Here is a 14,083-nt window from a genome sequence, read left to right as displayed (position 1 = left end):
AGCTTGGAGTGGAAGTTTTCAAGCATTACTGTTATTATATTGACAAATGCATATTCCATGAAGGATAACTTTCTTTATGACACTGCCATTCAATGAAAGAGAAAGCCAAAAAGAGCCTTTTTATTCATCATAAGACCAAACTCTTTTTTTTGCCATTAATTGACTTTTTAAATAAAACACCTAAAAAATATAACAATAGAAAACAAAAAGTGTCGAAATACGTTTACTTGAATCATTCCTTATTCGCAAAAATTAGAGAAGAATAACAAATAGTAACTCTTTATAGATATATATGCAAATTGTTCACACTTTTTTCATGTTTAGTTACACATACACACAGTTAGCACATACAATATTGGAAAGTTTCGACCTGTAAATGATTGTGAACTAATCCTCCTACAAATAAAATTTTGTTGCCTGCTTGAGCCACGGTGGGAATTTTCTAATTTCCTTTTGCTGAAAATTTCCGAGATGTTGTTGTAATAGCAGAAGTTACATGAAGTATTGAACGCAAAAAAATGGCGGTGATGTTACATTGACATTATGATACTAAATTTTGGTCGGTTTGGTGGCGTATTTTCAACAGCTGTAGGTTTGTAAAATTAATATTATTGAAAGTTACATAAATTGGGAATAAATTCAAAGTTTTCATCAATTATAGTTGATTAAGGCCGTTAGTATAAATAATATGTCTCGACGAAATCAAGCATGTTTTGCACATAGTACAGCTTAAATTAAATAGAGCCAATCACACTTCATACTAGAAAAGGCAGTTTGAATCTTAATTGGAGAATCGACATTAATTGACTCTGAGGAACAAGTTAAAAACATGCGGTGAGGAAACGAAATCTTTACTTGCAACCAACATATGGGTACTTAATTATTAACCAATGCATGCTCATTTTGGCTGAATCTCAGAATAACAGTGAATATTTATTGTATCTGATCACCAATATAAATAAATTTCAAGTCAAGAATTGCAATATTTGCTGGAACTTTTATTTTGTCGTTTGGAAGCATATAAACTTTGTCACAGCTGTCACTATATAGTAAACACAGTCATATCTTGCGATGGTCAGAATACATAACTGAACACACATTCTATTTTCAAATACTTTGAGCATATTCTGTTGGGAGTTTTGTTGTATTAATTATTCTTCACAACTATATCAATATAATTTACAAATATATCCATATAATTTACAAAAAAAGTTTTACAAATTTTGCACTGCGTTTAGAACCTTATCTTCTTTGCAAGATGATAACTCATTGTAGAAATTTCGGCAAACTTTTGCTTTACACGTGAACTATTAGTAAAATAGCATTCTGGTGTAATAGTATTCAATATTGATTTTGTGAAAGTATGTATCTTGCTGGGAAGTTATGCATGTGTAGTGAAATAATACGCCATGACTTTAGCCGAGTGGGCCTGCTGTGAGATGTCCATTCTATGCTATAACACATCAATTCTTAGCAAATGCCATGATTGGTTCATTTGGCTCAAGTTAGGCAAAATATGTAGCTCAGTGGAACACACACAATTTATAAATCTCTTTCAATCAGAAAGCCTTCCAGATAATGCCAAGTTAGGCAAAATTCGTCTAAGTTGGGTATAATGAATATCTACCAATCAAATGGCTGGATTGCCCAGAGCCCTCTATTAGTAAGAGTTGGGACAAACGGTCTGGGGCGAGCGCGGAGCCGCCATTTTGGTTCCTACTTGCAAAGTGAATCTATAATAATACTATTGGAAATTGGGTTTATATGCAAAAGAAGAAAGCAATTTAAGCTTATTCCATGGTAGTATCAAATATATTAGGAATAATAGCAAGCTCTTTGCGTTTTTTTAACGATTTGCGGCAGACCTGATTTAATTTCATTGGTTTGAGCTTCGTTTGCGGTTTACTAGTTCGTGCTTCAAAATAAGTTCAAATTGATCGTGACCCATTGTAAGAAGTATTTTTCGTACGTGAACGTGTTTTCTCGGCTTATGTTCCGACTCTGTAACAAGTTTTCAAGATCTTTAAGCTTGGTGGCAAGCGGCAATGTTATCCTGGCATCAGTGTTATCAAATACTTGGACAAGACTTTGTTCGAAACTTCGAATCATAGTAATCATGCAGATTTGGTCCGGAGAGATTTGTGTTCAAGATTTGTAACAATTTAATGGTAGTGAGTGATTTATGCCCCCCCAATTTAATCCAAGCATGATATTTTTTATTCTGAAAGATCACAAAATTTTCTTGCTCAGCAGAAAATGACAGACTTTTTTACTTTTTAGTTATTGAAATATGCAATGATTTGACCAAGATGCATTTGACCTTAAACGGTTTATTCCTTTATATGAAGTTATTTCGCCTTTATCACTTTATAAAGTATTAAAGTTTATTTCTAATAAAGTTTGTTAGGGATTCTGCTGAAAATTTTGGTGAAGCATTTCTTTAAAATGAATATATTATTTCTATAATATGAAACATTTCTGTTGTTGAAGAACAGTCTTTTTGCTATAAATGCTACTGTTTGTAGTCTTTTATACAGCATATGAGTCTGATCCAATCTTTAATTTAGCAAGGAGTTAAATTTATTGGTTGAGGAATGACAAAACTTCTATATGTGTTTAATGATCAAACAGGGTGTGTTGGAGGAGCTCAGCCCCGTTTGTTTAAATTCTATGCCTTGTATTGCCAGTGAAATATATATATCAAAAAGCTAGCAGCACCTAAATATATATCAGAAAGCCGGCAATATTTTAATATATATGAGAAAGGCAGCAACAGTTGTTATATACTAATTAAATGAAGATATGATCGCAACAATTTAAGCAATGATCATATCTTCATTTAATGCACTGCATAAAACATTCATACAGTTGTAATATACATTAAAAAGCCCAAATAGCTGAAATTATGGAGATATGCCTCTGTGATCTTATAAACCAAAACCTACAATTAAAATATCATCAACAAGTCTAGAAGAGAAGTAATGTTCTACTTTGAGCTACAGAAGTAGGGTACATTTGTACAATTCAATACCAAAAATATATTGTACTCAGCTGTTTCATTGAATATCCTAATTATAATTACTTCATTTTAAATGATGAACTAAAAATACAAAATACAACATGGAAAATCATAAGAGTTTCTGTGATTTGGTGTAGTTGTTTTAGTATGGAAGTGGCTGAGAATTGAGAGGTTTGTAGATTAACCAATTTCAGAACATAATGAGAAATCATCTTCGATTAAAAACAAGCTTTGGAGTAAGAAAACTATTGAAACTGCATCAGCACGAACTTTGCAATGTTATTTGGCCCAAAATGTTTCTTTACTTGAGTCAGTTGATTGAACCTTATATCAAAAGCAGTTCAGCACAACAATCACCATACGCAATCAAATTTCGTAAGTTCGACATAAAGGCATTTCTTTCATTTTTTTCGTAATCCTCGATTTATGCGATATGTAATGACATTTAGTAGCCTTCAACAATCAGTTATTACACACTTATCCATAAAAAAACGCAATATTATCTCAAAATACTGTATTACTAGCAGCAATTGCTATATAAACACAAGCTAAAATTTCAAAACTAGGAACCAAAATGGCGGAAATTGATCATGTGATCAATATTGCCCAATCAACGTAAGCTAAACGGATAACAATAGATGTCCCAACTCTTATACTATAGAGGGCTCTGGGATTGCCCACTAAGTTTGGACAAAATGGCGTCTCTGCCTAACAACCACAAAGCTATGAATAAATCAGTCTTATCTGCACTGCTAATTGCAACATACTAATCGATTAACTATGTTAATCAATTAGTATTTTGCTGTTCTAGTAACCTGATCCTATAAAATCAAAATCAGATTGGCTTATGAATTTTACCACAGGCAAATGCCTTAGTTGCCTACCCCTAGATCCGCCACTCATGCTCATGTAATTTGCAAGATTGATTCTTTACTGCGGTCATGTATCGTAAAATACCGCCCAACTCTGCAGCCAATCAGAATGCAGGGAAGCATTCACCTTGCTGATGATTTGTAAAAAATTTCTGAGAAAGAAGTGTAAGTACTTTGCATTTGTGAAAGTACAATCATTTTCATCATGATAATTAAGGTAAAATTGAAAATAGGAAGTTAAACCGTAACTTCTTTTTCCATTTTTTTTATTTCCACGATTGAAGCTTTTAACTTGCGACAGCGAATCTCATTAAGGCCTACGTATGAATGAGCGACGCTTAATTGCTATCTCAATCAAGCTTTTTTGTTCGAAATTGTATTAAACAAATAAATACTATTTTATTTAGATGGTCACAAAAGAAATTTTATCTCATTCATTCTGATTACATTTTTTCCCTTTCTTTCTTTCTGCAACCCAAAGAAACGATGAATTTTAGTAAGCCCTAACCTAGCGCGAGGTCTCTACTGACCGAGTTGCTCTTTTACAGATTGAGCACGGCAGCTCTAGGACGTGTACCAAAAGACAGAGATCCAATAGTTATCCGTTAAAACCGAGCAAGAAAGGTTAATAAGAAGTTTACTATATGGCATTATTTGACCTAAAACAAAGCTTTCTTTCTTTTCTCATTCTCTCTGTCTGTTTTGACTTTACTCCTCTAGTTTTGTCAATAAAAAATAAAGCGTCTAAAAATCTGTCGTCCGGAAAATAGAATTCTTTTCCCCCTTGTTTCTCTTACGACTCGTATAACTACATGTTTTTTGTTTCGTTTATTTTTGGCGTTTTATGGAACTTTACATCTTTACATTTTGTCGAAAAAGCTACGTGATATGAACCGCTCGTTTATTACTTCAGAAATAAAAGATGTTTGCTTTGTTTGCACAGGCTTATGCAATATGAGGTGACCTTTGGAACCGAAGGTCGAGGGTTGCACCTGCTCGAAAGTTCTCACAAACGTCTCCTAGGTTTGCATAAGCCAGTGCATACACGAAAAACTTCTTTTATTTCTTTTATAAAATAACAATAATGCGACAAGACAAGTTTAAAACAAACGTTTTAATTTTTCATCTAAAATGTATTCTTTGACTGATTGATTGTTTTGATTGATTTGATTAGTTGAGCTCAAATCTGTTTTACACTGACTGGTGCAAACACGGCTGGAGACCAATCACCGCTCACGTTTTATTGTTTTTTATTTTTTAAAGGAAAACAATATGTTTGAGCCAGTTAAAGCACCTGAAATGACGCTTGCCATACAATAACAACCGTGTAATCAGTTCTATATGTACATGCATATCCCGCTTCTATAGAGCATGTTTTGATACGTGCATCTTTTCTTAATGAAAAATTTTGGAAAGCAATTTTAATATGTGTAATTTTTGTGATTAAGTTTCAGATAAAATTGTTTGAAATAGCATAAAAAGTGACGGATGAATGCCATTAAAAATGGGAACAGTATTGTATACAAATCAGTAGCTTAACCTTTATATGCTAAGAGTTTTTTGATCTTGCATCAAATTGTATTTATACGTGATGATGAAATACATACTTGCGACTCCAGTTTTATATGAAACTCAACTGTACAACGTAGCAAGTTGACAATGTACTCAGTAAACGTTTAGGTTTTTTTTATTTGCCTTTTTATTTTTATGTGTTTGAAAGTACAGGTCGAAAGGACTATTTATTAAACGATTATTGCTTAGATGCCCTAGAACATTGTACTTTTGTTAAAATTACATCATAAACCAAAATTACGTTCGTTCAACATTAGCAAGTTTTAACTCAATTATAAGGTATATTTTATTTTAGGAACACGGCATGGTGTTTTTAACTAAGCCATAAGGGTTTGTGGTTGAAATTGTTATAAATGTCTCCTGGAAACAAAAGAGTGAAGGAGTATTTTATGAATTGTCATATAATTTATACTTTGTTGACTAGTATATAATTTATTCTACTTTCATTGCACTAATTAAAATTTCTTATTCTCTGCAATCAAGAGGTATAAAATGGCGTCACAATATCTTTTAAGTCATAAAAGATTTTGGGAAAATGATGAACCTGCAAAAGTTCCCGGAAACAATTCAATTCCAATACAACACAATGACTGCATAAAAACGTTTCTGAAATGTATTCAAGATGAAGGTTTGCAGAAAGCTTACAATCGTTACGGATACAAGCCTCAGGAATCCGGTCTTTCAAGCTTTGTTGTCAGTGCTGTACATGAAGATGAAACTATGGTTGACGTCATCGTTGTTGGTGCAGGAATGGCAGGTCTATCTGCAGCGTACGAGTTGAAAAAAGCTGGTCTTTCTGTGAAAATACTTGAGCAAACAGAGCGTTATGGTGGAAGAGTCTATACGTATGGTAAAGAAAGTGGTCTTGCGTCTGGTTTGTATGCAGAAGGTGTGAGTTGATTAGCCAAGGTTGTTTGCATGCTTAAATTGAATATCGTTTTTTTAAATGATTTATTGAAATTCGTTGAATTAACTCTTGAAAAGCCCACTTTTTGACGTTTATGTAAAATTGCTAAATATGCTATTTAAGTACAAGGTGTCAACACCAAACATGGTTTTGAAAATTTTGCTCAATATTATTAGGATTGCATTTGTGGCAGATGGGTTTCGTAGAAGAAAGTTCGGAGTGAACTGAGGCACGTGAAAGTTACAATAAAATAGAAAAAATTTTCAGCCAAAATAAAACAAAACGACAACGGCGTCTAAATGTCGAAGAGAACTGCGTTGAGGACGCCATCGTGTTCTCAACTTATTTTGGTTTAACATTTTTAGGATAGGGCGCTGAGCAATAGGTTGAAGTTAAAAATGGCTTATTATAATTTCATATATAAACAAAACTTCCTTTTTGTCTTAGGTAATTTAGCAAACAAAAGTTTTCACTTGTGATTTAACATCAAATGTACAAAATTTTTCGACAATTTCATTTTCCTGTGAAGTTATAGCTACCCATAACAAGAAGGTATTTTCCTATAGTTTTTTGTTTTCGCATGTCTGTAAATATAGGAAAAACTGAAACGTTTTTGTTCCAAAGTAGAAATTAGTATGTGCTATAAATACTCTCTAACAGGAATTGGTAACCTGCTCAGTGTTTCACGTTTATAGTTATAACAAAGTTTTTGAGATGCTTTTATTAGTCCTCATCATTTTTTATAATTGATTGAGCTCTATATTTGTTTTTAATAAGTATAAATCATAAGTATAATGCAAAAGTGTGATGAGTACGATGTCATAAAACATATGTACAACCGTTTACTTTCGCATTGACAATGAAAATTAAGGAAAACCAAGAGGGCATTTCATCTGATGGTAGTAGGAGTAGTCAGACCTTAACACAACTTCCGCTCATATGAAAGTGTATATTGTTCTTACCTCTCTCGCGAAATCCTAGGTTTCCAATTCAAATTTAACTCGAGAAATAATGCGTTAAATGTGTGTAATTTTGCCTCTTGTTCGATCGCCATTGTGTACATACAAGCGAAGCCGCAGTCCAGCAGCGGTTTTTCGTCGTTACGTCACTGCGGGGTTATAGTTGTCAACATTGGACAAAATATACTAGCAAAAGTAGAAATTACGCATAAGCATATTCATAGTTACATTTTATTTTCTAAGTTTTTAAATTATTTTGCGCAATGGATACGTATTACTCAAACGATTCCTCTAGTAATTATTCTGGAAGCAGTGTTTCAAACTACGAAGAAATGATTAACAATCAAAACATGATTCAACCATATGCTTATGAGCCGACTGAAACAGACTCTAGCGACGAGCCTACTCCACATTGAACTTGTGCTTGTTTTCTGCCAGTGTTAACATTGTGGTCTATCACTGCCAACTTGGTTCTTGCAAGCATACCTTTATACGAAAAGCACTTTCAATAAAGTATTTTCCCTCCTTCCACTTGTGCTTATCGTGTTCCCAAAAGGGCGAAAAATTGGGTAGCCAAGCCAATTATGGCGAATAAGTCATATTCTTTTGTGCAAGGTATGATGGAAGATGTCTGCTGTTTTAATGTAAAAAATGTACATAACAAGATTTCTTTACCAGCAAACATTCCAAGAAATATTGCATCTATAGAAAAGCCAAACAAAGAAAGTGTTATACAAGCACAATAATAAGAGAATCTCTAATAGTAAAGTAGCCCAATTTTTGTTTTGCTGTGCAAATTCATTAGCAAAGGCACTTTTTAATTATGTACACCAAAATCTTTGCATAGCACAAATAAAGAATTGGTTTGGCTTGGCCATTATAATTTGTATTTATTGTTCATTTACTAAATCCAATTTATATTTTTATTTATTAGTAATTCATCATTAACGATACTTATAAATATGGCTATAATAATTTACATTACCATTATTATTCATCAGCGAATTTAAAACCCTCCAAGACAAAGTCCTCTTCTAGACCTGGTGGTTGGAAATGTGCTCAAATGCAGCTAACAGCAAAAGATGGTAGTGGTACTCTAATTTCCTTGCCCAATACATTCCAACACCATCGAACCAGTTGCCTGTAAGCCACATGTCTTTGTCTTTTGTGTTCAGGTCCTTCTTCAGCTCTTGAACCTTAGTGTTGTTTGTACTCACTCCATGCCAGTCGTAATACCCAATAATTTAAACAAAGATTTCAAAAAACAGGATTATCTGTAATACAGTCCGGAGTATCTATTCCCTCAAATTGTGCTGAGTCTTCATTCATTGTTACAACAGCTAAACTTCGTCGGAGTAGTCCGTAGGCTCGTCGCTAGAGTCTGTTTCAGTCGGCTCATAAGCATATGGTTGAATCATGTTTTGATTGTTAATCATTTCTTCGTAGTTTGAAACACTGCTTCCAGAATAATTACTAGAGGAATCGTTTGAGTAATACGTATCCATTGCGCAAAATAATTTAAAAACTTAGAAAATAAAATGTAACTATGAATATGCTTATGCGTAATTTCTACTTTTGCTAGTATATTTTGTCCAATGTTGACAACTATAACCCCGCAGTGACGTAACGACGAAAAACCGCTGCTGGACTGCGGCTTCGCTTGCATGTACACAATGGCGATCGAACAAGAGGCAAAAATACAAACATTTAAGGCATTATTTCTCGAGTTAAATTTGAATTGGAAACCTAGGATTTCGCGAGAGAGGTAAGAACATTATACACTTTCATATGAGTGGAAGTTGTGTTAAGGTCTGACTACTCCTTTAAATTGAGTATTCAAGCTTTAATAAAATCAGTTAAGTTGAATTATGCTTACTTTTGAAATCAAGAGTTTAATTTAATTAAAGTGTCATGTAACCTTACTATTATACATACCCTTTAATAATTTGTACGAGAGATGAATTGTTTTTTCTTTGTTTTTTAGCAGGGGCTATGCGAATTCCTTGTGATGCAGATGGTCAATCTGAGGGGCAACATTATTTGACAAATGGTTACATCAAGAACTTCAATCTACCAATAAAAAGTTTTCCAAACTACGATGAAAATGCCGTTTCTTGTATCTATGGGTTTCGCGAAAAAACTAAAAGTAAATTTTTTAAAAGTAGACACTACAAAAAATTTATAATAAAGTTCTATATGTTTTGCGAAGTAAGAGGACATACGTGAAGCGGCTAGGAACGGAAAAAATTCTCTTAAGATACGCCTCATCAAATTAGCCAATTTCTAATTCGTTTTTTAGCAATGGTATCTTCGCAAAATACACTCAAGCCATTAACATTTTTTGTAAAATTTGTAACCTGTTTCCACCACTTGATGCGCCATTAACAGTTATTACGATAACCTTATCTTCTAAATACTTTTAATAGAGCTATTTTTTTAACTTCATTATCATTGAATTTGATAGATTGTACTACGACTTTTTTTTAGTTTGGTGTGAGACACATTTCATCAAAATTTGGCCAAATTGGAAAGAAGGTATAAAGGAAGAGTTAAAAGGAGATATAACTGATATTTGTAAGTTTAATGAGACTTTTTTTCCCCAGTTTTTGTAAGTCAGCCATCAAAATTAAGAGACTATTTACATGGCAAGTTGATAAATGTTTTATTTGATTGTGTTAGACTATGATCACGATTAAAACTAAACTTGTTTGTTTTCCTTTTGAAGATAAATATTACCAAGAAACAACAAATGTCGTCACTGGCCAGCTTTGCACCTGGTTATCGAATTCCAAGAGCGTCGGTGATCAAGTCAATGCTTGGGATCGATGGATTAAAATTTGGAGTCGGTTCACGGTGGAAAGTTTTCTTGAAAGTAACATCAATGCGATTAAAGCCAAAGTGTCTGTTGAAGACCAGAAAGACTTAGATTTAGTCAAACTTGAAAAACTTTTGCCATGGTCTAACGATGCCGTTCGTGGTTTTCTGTATTTTGCTATGTGCCCGAAATTGAACAGTCCCTGGACCACTTTCTTTCTTTTAAACTGGGAAAGTGGTCATCTGGTAAGATGCATTGCTTGAAAGGTGGTATGCATAATTTGGCTAAAGCGTTTTTAAAAAATGAAATATTGAGTAAAGATGACATAGAATACAAGAAGCAAGTATATGAAATAGATTACGGGTATCAAAAAAAATATCCACTGAAAGATGTCGTAGAGGTGTCATTCTATTCTATCAATGATGCACCATGTGTGTATAAGGCAAAGGTGAGTTTAGGAAATTAAAATTATTTTGTTATTTGCAAGTTTACTTGACACCAAATTTGAAAATCATAATGTTTTTCCCTAATATTTGTTTCTTTTTTAAGGAATGCTTTTCTCCTGAAACCTTCTATGTACTTTTCGATTATTATTTTTTGGCTTGCTAATGTGTTGCAAAAATTGCTAGCAACAACTAAATTGTACAAAGTGCATTTTTTGATGTTTATTCCACTTTAGAAGGATTTTTCTGTGTAAACACCATTTTCACAAACAAGCATAATATTATGACGTGATTTTTAAGCATGTTTATGCGTGTCTTCTAGTTACATCACTGAATCGAATTAATCAATCCTACAATGTTCTTGAACTAATGGCGAGCAATTGTAAATGTTTCAGGAAAACTTTGAATTATGAATAGAAAATACTATCCTCTTACATAAAGAGTGGTGTGCTCTTGTTCAAAAAATGAATAATCGCAATTGTACATGTATTTTGTTGTTGCCTAGGCAGTAATTATTACCACGCCGATAAACATTTTGCGTCAAATAAAATTCAAATCAAAGCTTGATGATATTGAATCCCAGTTGGCAATAAAAAAAAGCGTCCAGGCAATGGGAAATGTTTTTAATCAGCATTCAACAAAAATCTTTCTTCAATCCAAAGAAAGATTCTGGGAAAAAGAAGGAATCAAAGGTGGTTTTTCAAAGACAAACCTTCCCATAGGCCAGATTCATTACGTCACCCCGGAAGACTGCAAAACGAAAGAGGGGCTTTTAATGATTTACACGTGGACGAAGGAGGCTCTGCTTTTTGGGTCGATGAAAGAAGTGGTAAAACGGAAAGTAGTTGAACAACTCGAAGAAATTCATCCAACCTTCAAAGAAGATATGGTGACAGCCTTTATTGTTCATGCTTGGAATAATCTGCCATCTTATCAAGGAGCGTATGGAGAAGTGAAAACATCTCATTACGAAAGTACAAGGTGAGGAAATTTCGGGGTAGACTGTAATTTTTCAGAAACGTACTTGTAGACAAGCCAGACCCCAACAACTTATTTCTTTTCAATTAAAATGAACTACTTTAGAAATAGTAGTCTCTACTGTTTTAGAAAAGAACTGCTGTACTTTTAGTGTAAAATAAAAGAACAACGAGACCAGATAATATTTGTTCTGATTGCTAACTTCAGCTATATGTTGAAGCATAATAATGCGACACGATTTTGCCATAATTTTTCTGATGCTTTTTTTTGAAATGGTTCAAATTCCCGATTTTATCACATCTGAATAATTGAATAATACGTGAATAGCAGGGGATAATTCATTTTCTTTCAAGTTGCTATTTTCCTGTTTCTTACAAATTCTTCAAGGGTCATTCTTTCTAACGCTTTAGGAAAACGAAAAACGTTTACTTTCAGTTTTTGTCATTTAACCCTTGAAAAATGAAAATAAAATATTTTTTTTTGTTTTATAAACCTCTGCAAAACTAATATTAAATTCAAGTATAAGCAATAGATTAAACATCTCATTAACGCTTAGCTGCATATTCTCCGTACAAAAGCAAGCTTTTGCCAAAATAGCAGGACCGCAGCTTTGATGGTTCACCGTGCAAGGTCAACGCACGATGTAGTTTTCGAACGTTGTTGCTTTGTTGAGCTCGTTTGAAACTTCGTTTGAAACTTTAGAATCAAAAATGTTTCCTTTGTGGTAAGCAAAAGCAAGCGAACACGAGTTTAATAATCATCATGTAGCTAGCTAGGAATACTACACTTTTTGATGCAACGAAGTCCTAACAGATTCTACTTGTCGATGACATAGTATCAACGAATCGATATTTGATGACTTAAGGAGAATATATGAATCTATCAAGAGAAGAAAGTTCATTATTTTACACTTTGTGCTGTATTTATATTTTACAGTTTGTTTACCCGTCGTTTTACCTCGCAGATACAAGGAAGTTTTGCAAGTCATTGTTTTGAATGTACACTTTTGGTTAAATTAATGCTCAGATTTTCAAAGTAAACACTGCAGTCGTATTATAACTAGGACTACAATGTCACACTCTCCAGAACACAAAAATTCAATTTAGAAATTGGTTTTTTAGAAATTGGCGCAGCAAAACAAGAAAAACGAAAAGAAAATTATAATTTTATTTTCGTTTTCTTAACGTACAAAAAACAAATGGCTTTTTGTAGCGCAGTTTGACAACATTTGTTGTTTGTTTTAACAATTTGCTCTTATATTTGTAAAAGTGTTTGAGAAATATGGGAAATTTCATCTTTATATATGGTAGACTTCTAAGCAAACTACTTTTTAACTAACATACATAATATTTTTTTACACAATTAGGCATTTATGGGAGCCGATGGGTAACGTTCATTTCGCTGGTGAAAGAATTTCTTTTACCCGTATGTGGATACAAGGTGCTTTAGAAAGTGGTTTAAAAGCTGCATTTCAGGTTTATGAACGACATATGGAAAGAACCTGGAACCATACATTGTGAGGTTTTTCTGTAATTGAAATTAAAGTTTGTGTCCACTATTTATGAAAACCTTTATAGTCTAACTTTTAGTTTCATGTACTTGGCCGCTGACGTACTGATTTATAACATTTTTAACACACTTTTCTTTTTCTGTGTTCGCATTTCAAGTAATTTGTCTTTTCAAAATTAAATCATATTTTTAAAGTTTTTAGACAAAGAGCATGGCAAAAATAAACAGGAAAAATGAATGCTGGCATGGACATGTGAAATATTTACACAAGAAGAGTTATCGCTCTATGAAGAACGTGATTTTAATAATTCTAATTGTACTTCTTGAAAATACATTGAGTTTTCGTCAATCATGTTCTTATTAAATTATTCATTTTCGAAAGCAGAAGGGTGCTTAACTTCCAGATCTTGTATAACGGGCTTTGTTCTCCTCCCTTACTCCACCAATTGCCCTACCTTTATCCCACTTCTACACTACAGAATTTGTTATAAACTTTGCAGCTTTCATAAAAGAATAACGTGCTTATCAAAACATTTCAGGGCAGCAATTGTAGAGCAACAGAATGTGCATTGCAACATATTCTTGGATGAATTTTGAAGTCAAAACACCTTCAAGTTGAAATCAAACCAAACACAACTTTTATAAATGCAAAAATTATAATGAATGAATATTTTCCAAATTTAATAATTTCAAATTAAAATACACACAACATAAGAGGGCACGAAGTCGTAATTTTTTTCTTTGAAGGCCGCAGTCATTTTGTTGATGCGAGGGTGTGATTTTCCAACAAGTTCATTGACGACAATTTGCGCTTAGCCTTGCAGCGCTCAAAATTTTTTAAATAAACGAAACCAACATGTTTTATGTGTATTTCTTTTCGAAGTTTATTCTTCTTTGTTTATAAATTGTACTTTGTTGCACTAATTACTTAAGGAAATTTAGACGCGGAAACACCTTACCATCACTTTCTATTTGAACAATTAAATCAATTTTTCGTGGTGAAATGTGA

The 14,083-nt window shown here is 33.1% G+C and overlaps 1 protein-coding gene across 5 annotated transcripts; it reads left to right on the top strand.

Annotated features, from left to right (window-relative positions):
• The first annotated feature begins 495 nt into the window (after nt 1-495).
• On the top strand, nt 496-13,455 carry LOC124454575. Of its 5 annotated transcripts, none has more exons than XM_047005347.1 (8): nt 497-592; nt 5,947-6,352; nt 9,314-9,475; nt 9,817-9,903; nt 10,055-10,592; nt 11,093-11,568; nt 12,932-13,081; nt 13,277-13,455. In XM_047005347.1, the coding sequence occupies exons 2-5, from the start codon at nt 5,956-5,958 to the stop codon at nt 10,405-10,407; spliced, it is 999 nt and encodes a 332-aa protein (XP_046861303.1). In that variant the 5' UTR covers nt 497-592; nt 5,947-5,955; the 3' UTR covers nt 10,408-10,592; nt 11,093-11,568; nt 12,932-13,081; nt 13,277-13,455. The 5 variants fall into 5 exon arrangements, with proteins under 5 accessions (XP_046861304.1, XP_046861303.1, XP_046861300.1 ...); XM_047005344.1 differs by having other exon boundaries at nt 13,270-13,455; XM_047005345.1 differs by having other exon boundaries at nt 12,932-13,086; nt 13,270-13,455.
• Nucleotides 13,456-14,083: the final 628 nt, after the last annotated feature.

This window comes from Xenia sp. Carnegie-2017, unplaced genomic scaffold (assembly GCF_021976095.1).
Source record: "Xenia sp. Carnegie-2017 unplaced genomic scaffold, XeniaSp_v1 HiC_scaffold_3, whole genome shotgun sequence".
NCBI classification, from domain to species: domain Eukaryota; kingdom Metazoa; phylum Cnidaria; class Anthozoa; order Malacalcyonacea; family Xeniidae; genus Xenia; species Xenia sp. Carnegie-2017.
This window is presented reverse-complemented; position numbering and strand designations above follow the sequence as displayed.

Bases quoted from the DNA above. Each gene is read 5' to 3' on its own strand.
- LOC124454575 (XM_047005347.1), top strand. From the start codon at position 5,956: ATGGCGTCACAATATCTTTTAAGTCATAAAAGATTTTGGGAAAATGAT. The intron at 9,476-9,816 runs GTAAATTTTTTA...ACTTTTTTTTAG, and splicing joins GTTTCGCGAAAAAACTAAAA to TTTGGTGTGAGACACATTTC. The intron at 9,904-10,054 runs GTAAGTTTAATG...TTCCTTTTGAAG, and splicing joins AGGAGATATAACTGATATTT to ATAAATATTACCAAGAAACA.